General features: G+C 43.7%; 1 protein-coding gene across 3 annotated transcripts in view; it reads right to left on the bottom strand.

The window, feature by feature from the left end:
* The window catches only part of LOC124612658 (structural maintenance of chromosomes protein 5), a 160,850-nt gene that overhangs the window by 130,149 nt on the left and 11,654 nt on the right, over positions 1 to 19,047 (bottom strand). The window contains exons 2-4 of one of the 3 annotated variants that reach the window (XM_047140977.1): positions 14,092 to 14,233; positions 3,574 to 3,726; positions 3,289 to 3,418 (exon numbers count right to left, since the gene is read on the bottom strand). In XM_047140977.1, coding sequence (XP_046996933.1) covers positions 3,289 to 3,418; positions 3,574 to 3,726; positions 14,092 to 14,233 — 425 coding nt within the window. Of the gene's footprint in view, positions 1 to 453; positions 533 to 3,288; positions 3,419 to 3,573; positions 3,727 to 14,091; positions 14,234 to 19,047 lie in introns of those variants that run through there. The other 2 variants (XM_047140978.1, XM_047140979.1) reach the window with 2 other exon arrangements.

Here is a 19,047-nt window from a genome sequence, read left to right as displayed (position 1 = left end):
TGCACATCTCCACTTCTGCCAGTATCTCCTCTACTGTCTTCCAAACTTTACAGATGCTTTCGTATACATTGTCGGTATGTCGAAGAACTTCTGTGATGTATAAAACATAATAGAAGCATAATGGTGGAAGTACAGCTGTGAGAGCATGTCGCAAGTTGTGCTTAGATTTCTCAGTCAGTAAAGTGTTTGTCCATGAAAGGCAAAGGTCTCATGTTCAAGTCTTGATCAGGCCCAGAAAAGCTTGAATATTCCTTGTATTTTCCTTAACCAAAGCATTAAAACTACTAATTTGAAAACACACAAAAAAAATTAGAAAGACTTTAAGTCCATCAATGAATTATTGTGAGAGGATTTGCTTCTCTTCAATATAAAGAAAATGAACATTGTGCATGCATGTATATGAACCTGAACACAGACACAATCATGATGGTGAACTTGGAAAATATTCACTACCTGAAATACAAGAGGAAATTCCTACAGAGACATCTGTTCAGCTGCAGATACCACCTCATTTTAAAGATTTCCTTAGTGAGGTACTCCAAAGTTCTTTGTGCTAAATTACGGGAAAAAAAAACAAAAATACATTTTTTCCGCTTCCATTTGATCAGTGCTTTGATCAGTGTTACTGCTCAACGGACTTCCTGTAATTATTGCATGATAACTTTCCACTCTGTGCATCAGGGGAGCCATCATAAGAAGTTCTGAAAGGCCAGTGCAAACTGAATTTTTTTATGGAACTTACAATTTCAAATTCCATTGAATACTGAATACCTTGCTTAGGTGAAAATCAACAACAGGTAAAAACTTCAAAAAATGCATTCACTGTGCAGTCTGTAATAATGTTTATTTGGAATCATTTTTAGTTTTAAACCATGATTTAATACTGAAACTGAGTTAAAATAAATATTATTATAGGCAGTAGTGTGTCACGCATTTTTTGAAGACCATTGCATACCACACACACATATGAATCTTGCATGGATGTACTATAAAGCAACACTGGGGTGTCAGATACTTGCACCAAAATTCCTGTCTCATTTATTGCCAACATGAAAAGAGGAAGTCTCTGCTGTTATCACAAAGTGAAATGAAATGTCGTGTGGCTAGGGCCTCCCGTCGGGTAGACCGTTCGCCTGGTGCAGGTCTTTCGATTTGACGCCACTTCGGCGACCTGCGCGTCGATGGGGATGAAATGATGGTGATTAGGACAACGCAACACCCAGTGATCAGTGGCTTCATTTGCAATCTTGGCAATAAGGAAATAACATGTGGCCCTACTCTGCACGACAGAGCTTTTTACACTGCTCCTATGCTGTGTTTTCACTGTACACTCATCTCACTTCCTTAAATCCCCATGCACAAAACAGCAAGCAAGCACTTACACGTATACTTGACAAGCCTTCTGCCAAAAAGAGCTCTTGTACAAAACTAGCTAACTCATAAAGTACTTTAACTCTAAAAGAGAAATATATTTTTGGCATTAGAATATCTTATTGTGGTCTGCAAACAAGAATATCCTTAATGTGAATAAAAATGAATTCTCATACAGAGACCAAATTGTCATCATGCATTACAGTACTGTATGTTCTTGTACAAAAAAAAATTAAAAAAAACTACAATTTTTTGGCATATATTTTCATAACGTCAAGAGGGAGGGAGGGAGGGAGGGAGGGAAGGAATACCAGGGTTTAAGTCTCATTGACAATCAGGTTGTTAAGTGACAGACATGCTCAGTTCATTTTTATTTTTAAGGATGGGAAGGAAACTGCCCACACCCTTTCAAAGGAACCACCCAAGCATTTGTCTGGAACCATTTAAGGAAATCATGGAAAACGTAACTCAGGATGCCAAATGGAGATTTGAACCATCGTCGTCCTGAATGTGCATCCAGAGTGCTAACAACTGCATCACTTCGCTTAGTCATAATGTCAAGAATTCATCACACTGCAGCAGAATGACAACAATGGATTTTACAGAATGATAACTGCTGCACAGAGACAATAATGGGATTACATTTCTGTTTCAGTATGCATATCAGTAAAGAAAGAAAGGAGGTAGTAGGACTCTCATGTCCACGGCACATTTCTGGCAGAGGGGTGGGGAGGATGGTTGGGGGGGGGGGGGGGGGGGGGAGCGGAGGGTAGACGAGGAGTGGGAGGGAAGGAGAAGACATGGAGAAATGAGAGGGTGAAGACAAAATAGGTGCAAGAAAATTATGTAGCAAATCAAGCTTCTTGCCATACAAAAAAAAGCTAAAATGACTGGCAGCTCTTTCCTGGCCCACAGTGAGTGTAATGGGGTGAGTTGGAGTGCAGAATGAGGTGGGTTGAGGGATGGAGAGAGGTAGGGGGCAAGGAGGGGGTTGGGGGGAAGCTTGTGGAAGAGTGTGCAGCCATCTGTGGGCTAGCTAGAGGTGCAGGTAGAGTGGGCTGGTGGCAGACAGCAGGGCATGCAATTTCACGGACTAGGATGAGAGATAGCAGCACACGACTAGCTGACACAAATTGGGCGGTGGTATCTGGGACAGGGGATGGTGTGTGTACACACACACACACACACACACACACACACACACTAAGAAATTGGTGAGGGGACAAGTTACCTTTGGTTTATGCCAGAGAGGTTATGGGAGCGAAGGATGTGCTGTAAGGATAGTTCCAATCTGCTAAGCTCAGAAAATCTGTTGGTGGTGGGGAGGATCCAGATGGCACTGGTTGTGAAGCAGACACTGAAATCTCACGTATTGTTCTCTGCTGTGGTCCACCTCCGAAGGCTCCATCAATACTCACCACCCCCCCCCCCCCCCCAATAATAGTTGTGTACTGCTATCTCATTGCCTAGTCTATGAAATCACGTGCGCAGCCATCTGCCACCTGCCCCTCTACCTGCACCCCTAGCTAGCTTACAGATGGCTCCCCACTCTCCCACCTGCACCCCTAGCTAGCTTACAGATGGCTCCCCACTCTCCCACAAGCCACTGGACACTTCCCCCCAAACCCTCTCCCTGCCCCTCGCCTCTCTCCATCCCTCGCCCCACACGTCCTGGACCCCCTCCTAACCCCAGTACACTCACCACAGACCAGGAAAGAGCTGGCAGTCAACTGAGCACAATGTAGGGAGACAGGAACATTGTCTGCACAATTTTCATACAAGCTTGAAAAAAGAAGTTCATGCCAAAATCTGCCTTTCAGTGAGTCGCCTGCTTTATTCCTAAATATTTCATAATTCTCAACGAGAACTTTCGATACATTAAAAAAATGCTGTCAACTGGATATAAAAGAAACTCACCCACAGACTTTTCTGTGTTCTCCAGTAACACCTGGGGGTTCATCTTTGCAAAATCAGTAACCTTTTCTTGTGGAAGAAACTGGCACAAATTACCAATTTGTATGTTATACTCTGCAACCTTATCATCAACCTGCATAAGAAATAACACTTTATGGTAAAAGTCCCCTTCTTCTCATTATATCTATTAGTGCAACACGCAAAGTATCACACTCATGCTGGATGTTATTCTCAAATGACAGTGATGGTCTCACCAAACAAACAAAATTACTGGATATGAAAGTATACCTGTTTAGAGCTCACAACTTTGCCATCAATTCTCCACACACATTTGTTATCTAGGTTAAACATACGGGAGATCACTGTTGTTGAGGTTGTACCAGTTCTTAACTCTATTTCAATTTTTGCTTCTTTACAGCCAATTTTAATATATGACGCAAGCTGTAAAAATAAAGAATGCAAATACAAACATGCAACAGAATACCAAAACACATCAAGGTACTAAAAGCTTACATTAAGGGGCAGAAGGTCAATCATTCTGAACTATTCTAAAGCTGTACACCAACAGCAGTAGATAAGAGTACATACAACAAATTATTTACTAATGAAGGACATCCCATGTTCTCAAAAAGAATAGGGAGGAAACAAATTTTAATGCAACAAATCTGTTTCACAGACACCTTTGTTCAACAGTAGACCATGACACCTATCTTGAGTGACAAAATTTGCGATTCCATGCTTTCTTCTGAAATGTTTTACCTAAAATTGCAAATCTGATACTCTAAAAGGGAGCCTATGGGGTTGATGTACTGCGTGGGAAAATGTATTTAAATTTATTTATTTCCCATATTTTCTGTAATATTTTGGAGCACCATTTTTATCACTGAATTTAAAAAATTAATTACCCTATAAATTCAATTTTTTTCATTTAGACATGAGTCACATATATTTTGCATTCTGCAACATTTGGTAACAAAAATTCCTTTTCAAAATTATACCCGATAATATGAAGTAATTTTATTTCTATAAATCTTGTTTATATCCAGAATCACTTTTTTTTAATTAATGTTAACTCAAGCATGCAGAAAAAAATGAACAAAATTTTGCTTATTTGCTGGCTTTGGAAAGATCAAGATTTTCATGCAGTAAAATATATTGTTGGTGCTTCCCACCAAAGCATTAAACAGTTTTCGATTCCCTTTCACATTAGGCATGTTGGTTTAGAAATAGAGTGAGCAAGTGTTGATTTGGAACTAGGGTAAGCAAATCTTTATTTGAAACAGACAGATGAGGCTATGTTTTAGTCATGTAGAGTACTGTGAATAAAATGCACCCCATGAATGTCTTTCCAATTTAAAATAGTGACATTTAAGTGAATACACGTATGAAACAATTTATAATCTTGTCATGTGAAAGACTCTCTTTAGCAAAGTGCAAAGAGTAAAAATTTGGAAGTTAATTGTTTGCAGTGCACCACTTAATACACCATGATGCCTTATAATTGTGTATAAGTGTTTTCAGTAACATTCCAAATCCGGGACCTGAAAATTATACCCTAGAGGCCTGCAGATATTACAAGGAAAGATGAGGATGAGTATTAAACCATTTTTCTACTCAATTGTAAGAACAATTCTTGAACTGGTATTCTTTACTGCTGTTTCCTGATTGATTCATCAACATATTTGCATGTCAGTTTGATGCGATGAAGAAACAGTAATACATCATCAGTAATATCGTACCAATGATTTTTTAATTGGACTTAGGAATAAACAGTGTTCGAAATGAGATATACACCATAAAAATGTAGAGGTCAAATGAAGACTATCATACATAACTTCTTGTGGTCTTTGATTATGCAGTTAGTGTGTACTCCTTCCTTTATAGTGTATTCTACTAGGACATGCTCCATCAGATTCTTCCCATTCACCCAACAGATACAATGAAGGACAAGTAATTTATGAGTGTGGACACTTCACTCAACTCATGAATCTTGTGGCATGCACTTACCATGGTTTGCAAAGCATGAAAGCACCAAGTCACTAACAAAACAATACTGTGTAACTGACTGTGTTGATTCTCAACATGTAAATGCAAAGGCACACACAACCACAACACATTGTTATCGCCTATTACTTAACACTTCACATTAGAAAGCGGTTCTTGTGTAAAGGCCCTACTTAATGGTAATGGACAGCATTTCACATGATGATCTTTTTGACTGGACACAAACTGTTGCTCACAAGAAAGAAGCAAATGAAATTGGAAACTGCTGTCAGCCACCGCACCAACTGTCAAGACTGTGCACGCCTTCCTGCATTTTGCTACAGTTCTGTGGAATTGCTATCTCCCTACAGACAACAGCACTTTTGGAACACAGTGACATGGTATTTGAAAAGGTTAGTGGTAGAAAGCAATAACCCTTAATTTAGTGAAAATTAATCCGATCACTTTATCTGTAGTGTTTCTGAATGCACTACATGTTGGTAACAAGCAGCTCCAAATGTACCACTAGAAATTGCCATCTACAATATAAATCTCTTTGTATTTATGTTTTTTTTTTTTTTTTTTTGAAGTTAACCAAATGTCTTATTACATTTATGTTCTCTTCTTTGAAGCTAACCAGACATACAACATTCAGCAAGCTCTTGTGGGTTAGCACTTTCTTCTGCAGACCCTTTCATTTCATTTCATTCTTTTGCAGCTGTGCAGAATTTACACTTTTTTTAGCTTTGTTTAACTTAAACAGTATTCTTCTGGCCTCATTTTCATTTTCACTGTAAAGAGTGGATAATTTGTCACTCCTACAGTAACAGCATCTACGCAGACAGTTGTGCCAATGAAACCAGTAAAATCATAAAAGCCAGTTGTTTCTTGAACAACAGGAAGCAGATTCAGCAATTCTTTAACAACAGGAAGCAGATTCAGCAATGTAAAATGCACTATCTTTTAATTACACTGAAAAACATATGAAGCCATCAATTAATAGTTTCCAACATATGAGAAGGTGGATGGTCAGTAAAGGAAACAAAAAATTAGGTTGATTGACTGAGAAAGTATGGGACCAAATGGCGAGGTCATCAGTCCCGCAATTCCAAAGTGGATTACATAAGAAAGAGGGTCTGCTAAAAGCGGACAGAGTCAGTCAGAGGAGTCAAATTATAAAAGAAAGAACATTAAACACACATAGGAAAAGCATAAAAGGTGAGACCAAATTTAGAAACTAGAAGAAAGGGAGTTGGTCATGGGGTCACAGACCGTGAAGACTGCAAATGGAGTCCCAACCAACCAGCCCCTGCTCCAAGACTGAAGAAGAACCTTATATCTGGAAATAAAAACCACTTTCATGGAGGAAACTGAGGACCAGGTCACCCATCCGTGGATTGTCTGCTAACATTAAATTTCAGTGAGCAGGAAGACTATACTTAGCACAAAGGGTTGAAAGAAGGGGACATGCTACCAATATGTGAGATATCGTCAGTCTGGCGCCACAACCATATTGTGGGGATGGGTCATTACGTAGGAGGAAACAATGGGTGATCCAGGTATGGCCAATGCATAAACTGCATAAAGCAGTGGACTCCTTCCAAGAGGGGTGGAAAGAAGTGCCCAAAACTGCAGTAGACTCCTTGATTGTGCGGAGTTTATTACTATGAGCAGTAGCACTCCAGATAGCATTCCACTGTTGGGCAAAGAGAGATTTGACGTAGATCCGCATATCCGCAGCTGGAATCGTGAAAGGAAATGGGGGATAAGTGTCTGCTTCTCTAGCCAAACGGTCAGCCAATTCATTCCCTGGGATTCCCACATGAGTTGGGACCCAAAGGAAAATGACTGAACAGGTAGCATGCTCAAGGGCAGAGAGAAGGTCATGGAGGGCAGAGACCAAGGGGTGATGAGAGTAGCATTGATCGATAGCCTGCAGGCTGCTCATGGAGCCGGAACAAATTAAAACACTATAGAGGGAGGCCTGAGAAACATAAAGGAGGGCCCTGTGAATGGCTAGAAACTCTGCCATAAATACACTACATGAACCTGGTAACAAATGGTGCTTGAAGCCGGTAGGAGACGTGAAAGCGTATCCCACCTTATCAGTAGTGTTGGAACCATCAGTGTAAAAGATGGTGGCACCCTGGAACTCTGCAAGGATGACACATACAAGACACTGGTAAACCATTGCAGCAACAGAGACCTTAGGACCCCAAAAGATATCGATCCTAATCCATCCTCTAGGCACCATCCAAGGGGGGATATGGGAGGAAAGACACGGGGTGCAGTCCAGTGAGTGCAGATGGAGATCCTGGCAGAGGGTAGTGGGACGCATGCCAGCCGGCAATCCTACCTGTGGGCGGGTGTTAGGAGGGAGACATTTCTCATTGGTGAAGAGCACAGGGTACACAGGATGATCAGGGAATTGGTGAATGGCGACTGCATAAGAAACAAGGAGTTGGCTCCGTTGAATGTGTACAGGGGGAGTCTCTGCTTCTGTGAGGAGACTATCAACAGAACTAGTGCGAAAGGCACCAATAGCCAGATGCACCCCACTATGATGGACAGGGTCAAGGAATTTCCAAGTGGAAGGAGCTGCTGAGCCATCCTGACTAACATAATTGAGTCTGGACAAGACCAGAGCATGGTAAAGATGGAGGAGAGTGGAATTGTCTGCACCCCGAGATGTGTGGGCCAGGAGGCAGAGAGCATTAAGCTTCCGCATGCATGTAGTCTTTAGGTGGCGTATGTGGGGCAGCCAAGTCAGCTTGTTATCAAAAATAAGGCCCAAGAAATGGGACTGCACTACAACATCGAGGAGCTGGTTGCCCAAATAAATTTCTGGATCAGGGTGTACTGAGGATCGGTAACAAAAATGCATAGCCCCCATTTTGGAGGGGTAAAACATGAAGCTGTGGGCAGTGGCCCACGCAGAGGCCCATTGGATGGCACCTTGGAACTGGCACTCAGCAGATGCCACCGAGTGGGAGCTGCACCAGATGCAAAAATCGTCAACATACAATGGCGGGGTAACCAGAGGCCCAACAGAGGTCACAAGCCCATTTATGGCAATGAGGAAGAGTGTGACACTTAGCACATAACCCTGTGGGATACCATTCTCCTGAATCTGAGAGGAGCTGAGTGAAGTGCCAACTCGAACCTGGAAGAGCCAGTAAGATAGAACCTCACGGATAAAAATGGGAAGGGGACCACAGAAGCGCCACTCATAGAGGGTAACTAAAATGTGATGGTGCCACGCCATGTCATACGCCTTATGTATTTCAAAGAAACCGGCAACAAGGTGCCGGTGGTGAGTAAAAGTCTGTCGGATGGCGGATTCCAATCTGAGTAAATGGTCAGTTGGAAATCGCCCTGCCCAGAAGCCACATGATATGGTGACAAAAGGCCTCAAGATTCGACTACCCAACATAACCTGGAGTTCACCATCCTTTTGAGCAGTTTACAAAGCACATTCATAAGGCTAATGGGGTGGTAGCTGTCGAGAGATGTTGGGTTTTTCCCAACAGAGGTCACAAGCCCATTTATGGCAATGAGGAAGAGTGTGACACTTAGCACATAACCCTGTGGGATACCATTCTCCTGAATCTGAGAGGAGCTGAGTGAAGTGCCAACTCGAACCTGGAAGAGCCAGTAAGATAGAACCTCACGGATAAAAATGGGAAGGGGACCACAGAAGCGCCACTCATAGAGGGTAACTAAAATGTGATGGTGCCACGCCATGTCATACGCCATATGTACTTCAAAGAAACCGGCAACAAGGTGCCGGTGGTGAGTAAAAGCCTGTCGGATGGCGGATTCCAATCTGAGTAAATGGTCAGTTGGAAATCGCCCTGCCCAGAAGCCACATGATATGGTGACAAAAGGCCTCAAGATTCGACTACCCAACATAACCTGGAGTTCACCATCCTTTTGAGCAGTTTACAAAGCACATTCATAAGGCTAATGGGGTGGTAGCTGTCGAGAGATGTTGGGTTTTTCCCAACAGAGGTCACAAGCCCATTTATGGCAATGAGGAAGAGTGTGACACTTAGCACATAACCCTGTGGGATACCATTCTCCTGAATCTGAGAGGAGCTGAGTGAAGTGCCAACTCGAACCTGGAAGAGCCAGTAAGATAGAACCTCACGGATAAAAATGGGAAGGGGACCACAGAAGCGCCACTCATAGAGGGTAACTAAAATGTGATGGTGCCACGCCATGTCATACGCCTTATGTATTTCAAAGAAACCGGCAACAAGGTGCCGGTGGTGAGTAAAAGCCTGTCGGATGGCGGATTCCAATCTGAGTAAATGGTCAGTTGGAAATCGCCCTGCCCAGAAGCCACATGATATGGTGACAAAAGGCCTCAAGATTCGACTACCCAACATAACCTGGAGTTCACCATCCTTTTGAGCAGTTTACAAAGCACATTCATAAGGCTAATGGGGTGGTAGCTGTCGAGAGATGTTGGGTTTTTCCCAACAGAGGTCACAAGCCCATTTATGGCAATGAGGAAGAGTGTGACACTTAGCACATAACCCTGTGGGATACCATTCTCCTGAATCTGAGAGGAGCTGAGTGAAGTGCCAACTCGAACCTGGAAGAGCCAGTAAGATGGGTCATTACGTAGGAGGAAACAATGGGTGAGCCAGGTATGGCCAATGCATAAACTGCATAAAGCAGTGGACTCCTTCCAAGAGGGGTGGAAAGAAGTGCCCAAAACTACAGTAGACTCCTTGATTGTGCGGATAACTATACTGTCTCGCCATTGTGATGAAAAAGCACCCGTGAGCCAGGTGTGATTGAAGACCCTGAGGAGCCATTGCCTCTAGGGAACATCCAAGTGTTGAATCTTCTGATTACGTATGTTATCCGGCCCTGTGGCTGTGTTTCGTGAAGAGCTAAGAGCCTGCACCAATTCCCATTCAGCGAAAGGTGTATTATAGGGCTCAACGTGGTGCAGGATGAAATGGAGGGGGTTTGTTCAACTCTGTGCTTGTGCTGGAGAAAAGTAGGCGGGTAGGACGCGGACGACGATGCCACCACAGTGTGTCGCTAGGACCAATGGACCAGTGCCTAGAGCTCCTTGGAGGTTCAGATCCTCGACCCAACATGGGGGCCTTTCTGCCTGGTGGCAGCAGGTGAACAACAGTGTCACTGGAAAGTGGTCACTGTCACAAAGGTCATCATGGGACGACAATGTAGGGAAGCCATGATGGTAGGGGAGAAGATCGTGAGACTGATAGCAGAGAAGGTGCCACGAGCGGCACTGAAGTGGGTAGGGGAACCATTGTTGAGGATACACTAATCGAAGTATGTGAGAAGTTGGTCGATTAGGATACCCCGACCCGTTGAAGTGATACTACCCCACAGTGGATGGTGGACACTGAAATCCCCAAGGTGGAGAAACGGGGGCAGGAGTTTCTGGATTAAGGGCAATAGCGCAACACAGGTAAGTGGCTGACCTGGAGGGAGGTAGACATTGCAAAGGGTGAGTGCCGGAGTCATTTGCACCCTAACTGCTATCACTTCCAAGGTGGTACATAGGGGGATCCAGTCACTAAAGACATCGGAGCGAACCAGAGTGCAGACCCCACCAGATGCTACCCCAGGGCCAGCACGGTTCCGACAGAATGCCCAATAACCAGGAAAAGTTGGCGTGGTCATCACGAAAATGAGTTGCAAGGAGAACAAGACAGAATGCAGAATAAGAGGAGACAAGACGTTGCATTTCCAGTAGTTGACGATAGTAACCATTGCAGTTCCACTGGATGATCGTGTGGCATGAGTCCAAGGTAGGCACGAAGGAGCCGAGGAGGAGGTCAGGTCACTTTATCAGTAGTTGTCACCGACAAGGATGGCGTGACATCCATAAATAAGACATCAGACTGAGGTTGCGTGTGAGGAGTTGGCACCTCCGGGAGCACCGGGTGCACCTTGTCGTGAAATTTATGTTTTTTCCTTTTCTTCTTCTTCTTCTCTTTCTCAGGTGGAGGAGGGCAGGACACAGGGGGAGTACAGGTGTCTGTAAGATCGGGGACCGAAAGAGAGTAGGCGACCCTGGGGCACGCAGATGGTGCGCCTCGTGGCCGAGTGGTGGTAGCAGTCTTCTGGCCTGAGAGACGCCGAGGAGCGGGTTCCTGGGAGGGAGCCCGATCACCAGTAGATGCTGAAGAAGTGGGGCACTTCTTTGGCCAGCGAGGGGGAGCGACTCCCTGATGGGAGGTCGTGGGAACCGCAGGGGAGATGGAGGGGAGAGTGGAACGGGGCTGGGGTAAGGACAAGGGAGGAAAAGGAAAGGAAGTAACAGAGGCAAAAGTTGAAGATATTGACACTGGGTGGAGTCTCTCATGCTTTTGGCAAGCCTCAGTGTAAGACAGGTGATCCAGGGACTTATCTTCTTGTATGTTCTTTCCTCTCTTGGAAGCCAGGCAATCCGGTGAGTGATGGGAGTGGCAGTCAGCACCGTTGACACACACAGGCGACGGAGCATAAGGGCTTCCCTCATGGACTGGGTGGCCAGTCAACACACAAAGGATCCGCCGTACAGCGGGAAGACATGTGTCCAAAATGCAAGAAACGAAAGCACCGCATAGGTGGAGGGATGTACGGCATCACGTCACATCTGTAGCACATAACCTTGGCCTTCTCTGGGAGGGTATCTCCCTCAAAAGCTAGAATGAAGGCACCAGTATTGGTGCAGTTGTCTTTGGGACCCTTCTGCACACGGTGAACAAAATGAAAGCCACACTGTCCCAAATTAGCCCGGAGTTCCTCAGCAGTTTGCAGGATGAGGTCCCTATGAAAAATGACGCATTGGACCATATTCAGAGATTGGTGAGGAGTGATAGACACTGGGATGTTGCCAACACGGAGAGAGGGAAGAAAAGCTGCGGACTGGGTGGCAGAAGAACCTTTGATCAACAGGGAGCCCAACCGCATCTTACTAATAGACTCCACTTCACCAAACTTGTCCTCGATATTTTCCGCAAAAAACAATGGCTTTGTGGCAGTGAAAGTGTCCCCATCCGTGCTAGTACAGACGAGGTAACGGGGAAAGCCTGGCCCTCCTCCCATGGGGTAGCCAGGTATGGGGAGGCTACCAGATCATACGAGGCAGCAGTTAAGGATCCTTCACCATTCCAAGAGACGATTGTGTGAGAATGGCCAGATTTTTGCAACTTTATACGCTTCACGCGTCAAGCGTCCACTCTGATACCACCCACTCCAACCAGGGGTCCTCCCCATGGGCGCCATCCAGCCACAGCAAGGGCTGTCTGGCACTGTGGCCATTGCCTGGAGTTCCGATGCTCCAAGAAGACAAGCAAGCACTCCTTGGCATACACAGGGAGGGGACAGCTTAAGTATCAGTAGTATGATCCCTGTGTTGTCAGGACGCTCAACCATATGGGTACATAACAGCCTCACCACACAGACTGGATACACGTGCTGGTGACCTAGTAGGGTGGAAGGGGGCTATAGTGGGGAAGGAGAGGGGAAGGGAGGGGGGAGAGGAATCCACACCATAGATGCTAGGGAGGGAGTTCTTCCCAATATGGCTCACACTAAAAACAGGAAATTTTGGGGCTGAAATGCCAAAAATTGGGGGGGGAGGAACAATCAAAAGGAACAAAATTATGACCAATACAGGAAACCAGGGGAATAGCCAGGTTGACATAAATCAGATCACCAACAGAGGGGAAGCATGTGGCAATGGGGAAGGAGTGGGGATAGGGATGGAGGGGGCAGGGAGAAGGAAATGCAGCTAAGGAATGAAGAATGAGCTACAATAGCTCGGGGCCCTGTGTGCGCCATGCACAAACTCATGAAAGAACTGTGAGCTCCCAGGAGGGCAAAAAATTAGATTTGGAACGGTGCCCTCAAATTTTTCTTATCCTGTGTAAATCTCTACCCTCACCTCCACCTGTCCCTCATAATACATTTATTATGACAGTCTTGATAAAGCTAATAAGTATTACAACGTATCTGTCCCTTTAACTTCCACACACAGTTGTTATGCTATCCACCAACACATTCCTCTTACTGGTCAGTGTTTTTCACAGCCTTCATATCTTTTCCCATTCTTTTAACATTTATTAATTCCATGCTGTAACAGGATACTTAATTTACAACATTATTCTGTAACATTTTTCAAATACTTGCAGTTTCTTCATTTTCCACATCAACAGTTCACATCCATAACACAGTTGTGCTTCGTACACACAGTTTCAAGCATTTCATCCAAAAGTCTGGGCCTTTGTTTGACACCAAGTCTTTTAATATAGTGTTTCACACCTTAACATTTTTCCATTTTAGCTACTTTTCATCCCCTTGCGTTTTCACAGTCACTTCTGTCATTGTTTACCTTTAACACACATATCATGCTGAATTCTATTTCATTCAACAATTTTAAGTCATCCTTACATTCACCAGACAGGACTACATCATCTGCAAATTTGTAGACACTGCCTTGTTTCAGTAAGTCCATCTTCTTATTTTTCAACACAATTCAACACGTAAAAGAACACATCACCAATCTGAGGAAATTGACGGAACGAAAAACAGAAGAAAACTATTCGCAGATAAAACAAGAGAAGGTAAAGATGGTAGCTATTCATGCCGTAGCTCACTTGCACACAAAGCATTTAACAAGTTGCATGTTATATTTCATGAGCTATATCGAAATATTTTAAATCTGTGAATTCAAAATATTTAAACAAATGGCTCACATTATCTTTTATTTTTAGTTCACTTTTGTACATACTTTTTAAAAAATGCACAGCTTTATAAAAGGAAATGCTCAGTCTGGGTTATACTCACAGAGGATCCACGGTCTGCAAGTTTTAGTTTCCCACCAAGTCCCAAAATTATAGCTGATACAATGGTTGATTTACCACTTCCATTTGGGCCAATAATTACATTCAGATTCTTGTGTGGCTTTACTTCAACATCTTCAAAAGTCCTATTAATAAGAGCATAAGAATTATTGAGTTGCTCTTCTATCATTTAATTTAGACAAACATAAAGCAACACTAGTCATAAATGCATTATAATACACTCTAAAACTAAACACTGTGTGGTAGGAGAGAACTGATTCTAAGGAGAAGTAGTCATATACAGTAAACTCGACATAAAATGCAACGTAATTCCACTCTAATGATGCCTGCAGCATACTTATGAAAGCTAAATCAGTTTCTAACTTTAGCCCTGTGAACAGCTGTTAATGGTCGCCTCTTTGCCGTTTTCAGTCACTCTTGAGGCTGCAAATGCACATAGTCCACTGCAGTAGGCACTCTGTACTGATGATGTGCCATTCATGTATTTGTAGCCTCATAACTGACTGAAAATGCCAGAGAAGTGGCCATTAGAAGCTGTCCACTGCAGTGAAAATCATGTACCACAGGGGTAAGTTTGAAGGGTTCCAAACAAAACCTACTACCTAATATAGGAGTGCATAGTTTCATGGCAATATGTAGTAATAAAAGTTTCTCGGGCTTCCAGCCACGTCAAGTGGTTTAAAATCCAGGAGCTTTCAGCCGAGTACTCCTCGGCCATTGTCAAGAAACCTACTACAAATTGCAGAGGTAAATGAAAACTGCTGAAAATTATACCTTGCATCAAATTACTAACAGTTCTTGGCAGAGTTAATGTAAAAGTGTGTTAAAGCAGTCACTGAAAAATATAAACTAATAACTGAATAATCCTCTTCTGAAGAACACATTTAGTAACATATGGCCATAGGCTTCCACAGCCAGTGCAAATTTGGTGAATAGCTTTGAAGTGTATTGCTTCAAAAAGAAATAGATATTTACTGGTAGTCCACCTGATTAGCATTAATCTTCTTCATGTCATTTAAATTTTTGGTACCCCCAAGGAAAGACATTATATTTATCATGCCTCACTTTAGTTTTCATGTAGCAACTAATGCTCCAAGACATTAAACATAGGTGATAAAATTTGTTCAACAACTTCAGAGAGGACGCAAACCAGTACACTCAAAGACTGAAGAAAGTTGAACACCAAGGCTGCTGTTTATTTGCTGAATGACTTGTTTCAGGCTTTGCCCATTTTCACAAGCCGTGTATTTTATCTCAGATATGTCTCGTGCGGACAGTTCTGTTAATGTCTTCACACTTCAATGTATCTCATATCTTCATTATCCAGCATGGAGTGATCCAGGTGACAACAACATTTTATATACAATGGAGAATTCGGTCGTACTGGATTACACTGGGTGTCATGCTGGCTTACTCAAGATAAATGTTTTTGTAATTTTGACAGCCGTTTGGTGTTAAAAATATCTTTTTTTCAGTATCTGAGAGTTGGAAATGCTTACTGATGGATAAACAATACAGGGAAAATTTAGTGGAACGGAAATATCTCAAACATCTCTTTCTAAGATATGGAAAATCACACTGATTCTGACAAGTAAAAGTTTGTATAGAGTTGGAGATATAACTAACCAGGCACTAAAAAGGTGAAGCCCTATAATATGTAATGTTCTTAATCACATGTACACTCCTGGAAATTGAAATAAGAACACCGTGAATTCATTGTCCCAGGAAGGGGAAACTTTATTGACACATTCCTGGGGTCAGATACATCATATGATCACACTGACAGAACCACAGGCACATAGACACAGGCAACAGAGCATGCACAATGTCGGCACTAGTACAGTGTATATCCACCTTTCGCAGCAATGCAGGCTGCTATTCTCCCATGGAGACGATCGTAGAGATGCTGGATGTAGTCCTGTGGAACGGCTTGCCATGCCATTTCCACCTGGCGCCTCAGTTGGACCAGCGTTCGTGCTGGACGTGCAGACCGCGTGAGACGACGCTTCATCCAGTCCCAAACATGCTCAATGGGGGACAGATCCGGAGATCTTGCTGGCCAGGGTAGTTGACTTACACCTTCTAGAGCACGTTGGGTGGCACGGGATACATGCGGACATGCATTGTCCTGTTGGAACAGCATGTTCCCTTGCCGGTCTAGGAATGGTAGAACGATGGGTTCGATGACGGTTTGGATGTACCGTGCACTATTCAGTGTCCCCTCGACGATCACCAGTGGTGTACGGCCAGTGTAGGAGATCGCTCCCCGCACCATGATGCCGGGTGTTGGCCCTGTGTGCCTCGGTCGTATGCAGTCCTGATTGTGGCGCTCACCTGCACGGTGCCAAACACGCATACGACCATCATTGGCACCAAGGCAGAAGCGACTCTCATCGTTGAAGACGACACGTCTCCATTCGTCCCTCCATTCACGCCTGTCGCGACACCACTGGAGGCGGGCTGCACGACGTTGGGGCGTGAGCGGAAGACGGTCTAACGGTGTGCGGGACCGTAGCCCAGCGTCATGGAGACGGTTGCGAATGGTCCTCGCCGATACCCCAGGAGCAACAGTGTCCCTAATTTGCTGGGAAGTGGCGGTGCGGTCCCCTACGGCACTGCGTAGGATCCTACGGTCTTGGCGTGCATCCGTGCGTCGCTGCGGTCCGGTCCCAGGTCGATGGGCACGTGCACCTTCCGCCGACCACTGGCGACAACATCGATGTACTGTGGAGACCTCACGCCCCACGTGTTGAGCAATTCGGCGGTACGTCCACCCGGCCTCCCGCATGCCCACTATACGCCCTCGCTCAAAGTCCGTCAACTGCACATACGGTTCACGTCCACGCTGTCGCGGCATGCTACCAGTGTTAAAGACTGCGATGGAGCTCCGTATGCCACGGCAAACTGGCTGGCACTGACGGCGGCGGTGCACAAATGCTGCGCAGCTAGCGCCATTCGACGGCCCACACCGCGGTTCCTGGTGTGTCCGCTGTGCCGTGCGTGTGATCATTGCTTGTACAGCCCTTTCACAGTGTCCGGAGCAAGTATGGTGGGTCTGACACACCGGTGTCAATGTGTTCTTTTTTCCATTTCCAGGAGTGTATAATACATCAATAGTTCAAGATGTTTTCCCTAGCAAGATTCAAATATGCAACTGCTACTCCCCTTTACAGGAAACATGATTTCACAAATGTCACTAACTACTGGCCAGTCTCACTCCTAAATCATTTTTCAAAGTTATGAGAATGTAATGTTTTAGTGGAGAGTCAAGGAAGTGTATGAGTCAAGTGACAGAGAATCCCTGTTATCAGTCATAGATGAACTAGGTTTGGATAGAATGAAAACTAAAATAATAAGTGCTGATAGTACAAGTATGTTCTCAAAAGTTAAATTCGTGGTTGAAGTATCATATCGATTTGAAGCAAAAATACAACTAAGCCAACAGGATGAGCTTTCCTTCTTGTTGAATTTTGCACAACAGAAAATAATCACAGAATGCAACAAAAATATAAAGAATGGAGAAAAAAAAAAAAAAGAAAAAAAAAAAAACATTGCCTTTGCAGATGATCTGTCTGTTTGCCGAAACAATGGAGGAGGCAAAGGAACAAACACTTGAACCAGCAAAATAAGCAGCTAAAATAGATCTTAACATTTCCTTTGGAAAAACTAAAATCATGGCAAACAACAAGCACCCAAATAAATACCTAAAAGTCCGAGAACAGAAAATGAAAACAGTGAAACATTTTAAATATCTGGGCAAATGGATTAGTTGGAACACATCAGAAAGTAAGGCAATAGAATCCAGGAAAAACGAAATTGAAGTGCCCTTCCAATTGAAACACCAGACAAATAACAAGAAATCCCTTTCATCGGAGCCCAAAATTAAGCAGTACAAAACAGTGACCACACCAGAAGCATTGTATGCAGCAGAAACCCTAACCATGAATCACGTAAGGCAGATAGAACAATTTGAACTAAAAGAAAGGAAAATAGTAGGGAAAAATTTCAGGATAATTTTGACAGCCGCTTGGTGTTAAAAATATCTTTTCTTCAGTAGACCTTCTAACACTTTAGACGATAGAATCGACGTGGAGCTGATTTGACAACTTCACACCTCTCTCACAACAGTTGACTTACTTGGCACGCACAGCCGATCTTCCTCTCTGGATAGTCGGCCACATCGATCTCCAAAAACTACTATTCCGAAGAATAAAGCTGGTTAAGGGAATTTACCAGACACTCCCTCACACACTCACACACTCACTCACACACTCTCTCTCTCTCTCTCTCTCTCTCTCTCTCTCTCTCTCTCTCTCTACTCATGAAATAATGATCTAACACTTTTCGACGATAGAATGTGTGGAGTAAATATACAAACTTTGTTTTCACCAATTAACGACGTATTGGATAATGCAGAATAACATTCTTGCATTTCACATGTAAATATCTCCGTCTTCTCATATTTCACTCATATTTTGAGCTTTCAAACACACTAAATTAACATTCATAAGCGAGTTGGTTTAAGAACCACTCGTAATTTATTAACATGTCAAGTCCAACACATGAATTACTTGAAAGTCGAATTTCTTTTTTTCATTTGTCATTAACAGTCATTAAAGCACAGAATAATACATAAACACTCCTTGTTCTTCTTTACACATACATTGAAACTCTATGGATCGTACAGCAGGTACTTGTAGGCCACCATTCAGCCGCCACGTCCACAATTTGCTCGTGACTGTTTTTAGACCTCCACACACAAACCTGCAATGCGCAGTAGGTCGGATTTGCCTCTCTCGTACTTCTATTTAAAATACTGTATTCTTGAGATGGAGGAAGGCCAAATGGTTCTATAATTGACGCCAAAATTCTCAAAGCACTACATATTTCCCCCCCCCCCCCCCCCCAGATCGAACATGAGATATTTTATATACAATTA

Source organism: Schistocerca americana, chromosome 4 (genome assembly GCF_021461395.2).
Source record: "Schistocerca americana isolate TAMUIC-IGC-003095 chromosome 4, iqSchAmer2.1, whole genome shotgun sequence".
NCBI classification, from domain to species: Eukaryota; Metazoa; Arthropoda; class Insecta; order Orthoptera; family Acrididae; genus Schistocerca; species Schistocerca americana.
The sequence above is the reverse complement of the archived record's forward strand: the minus strand, read 5'-3'. Positions and strand labels throughout refer to the sequence as shown.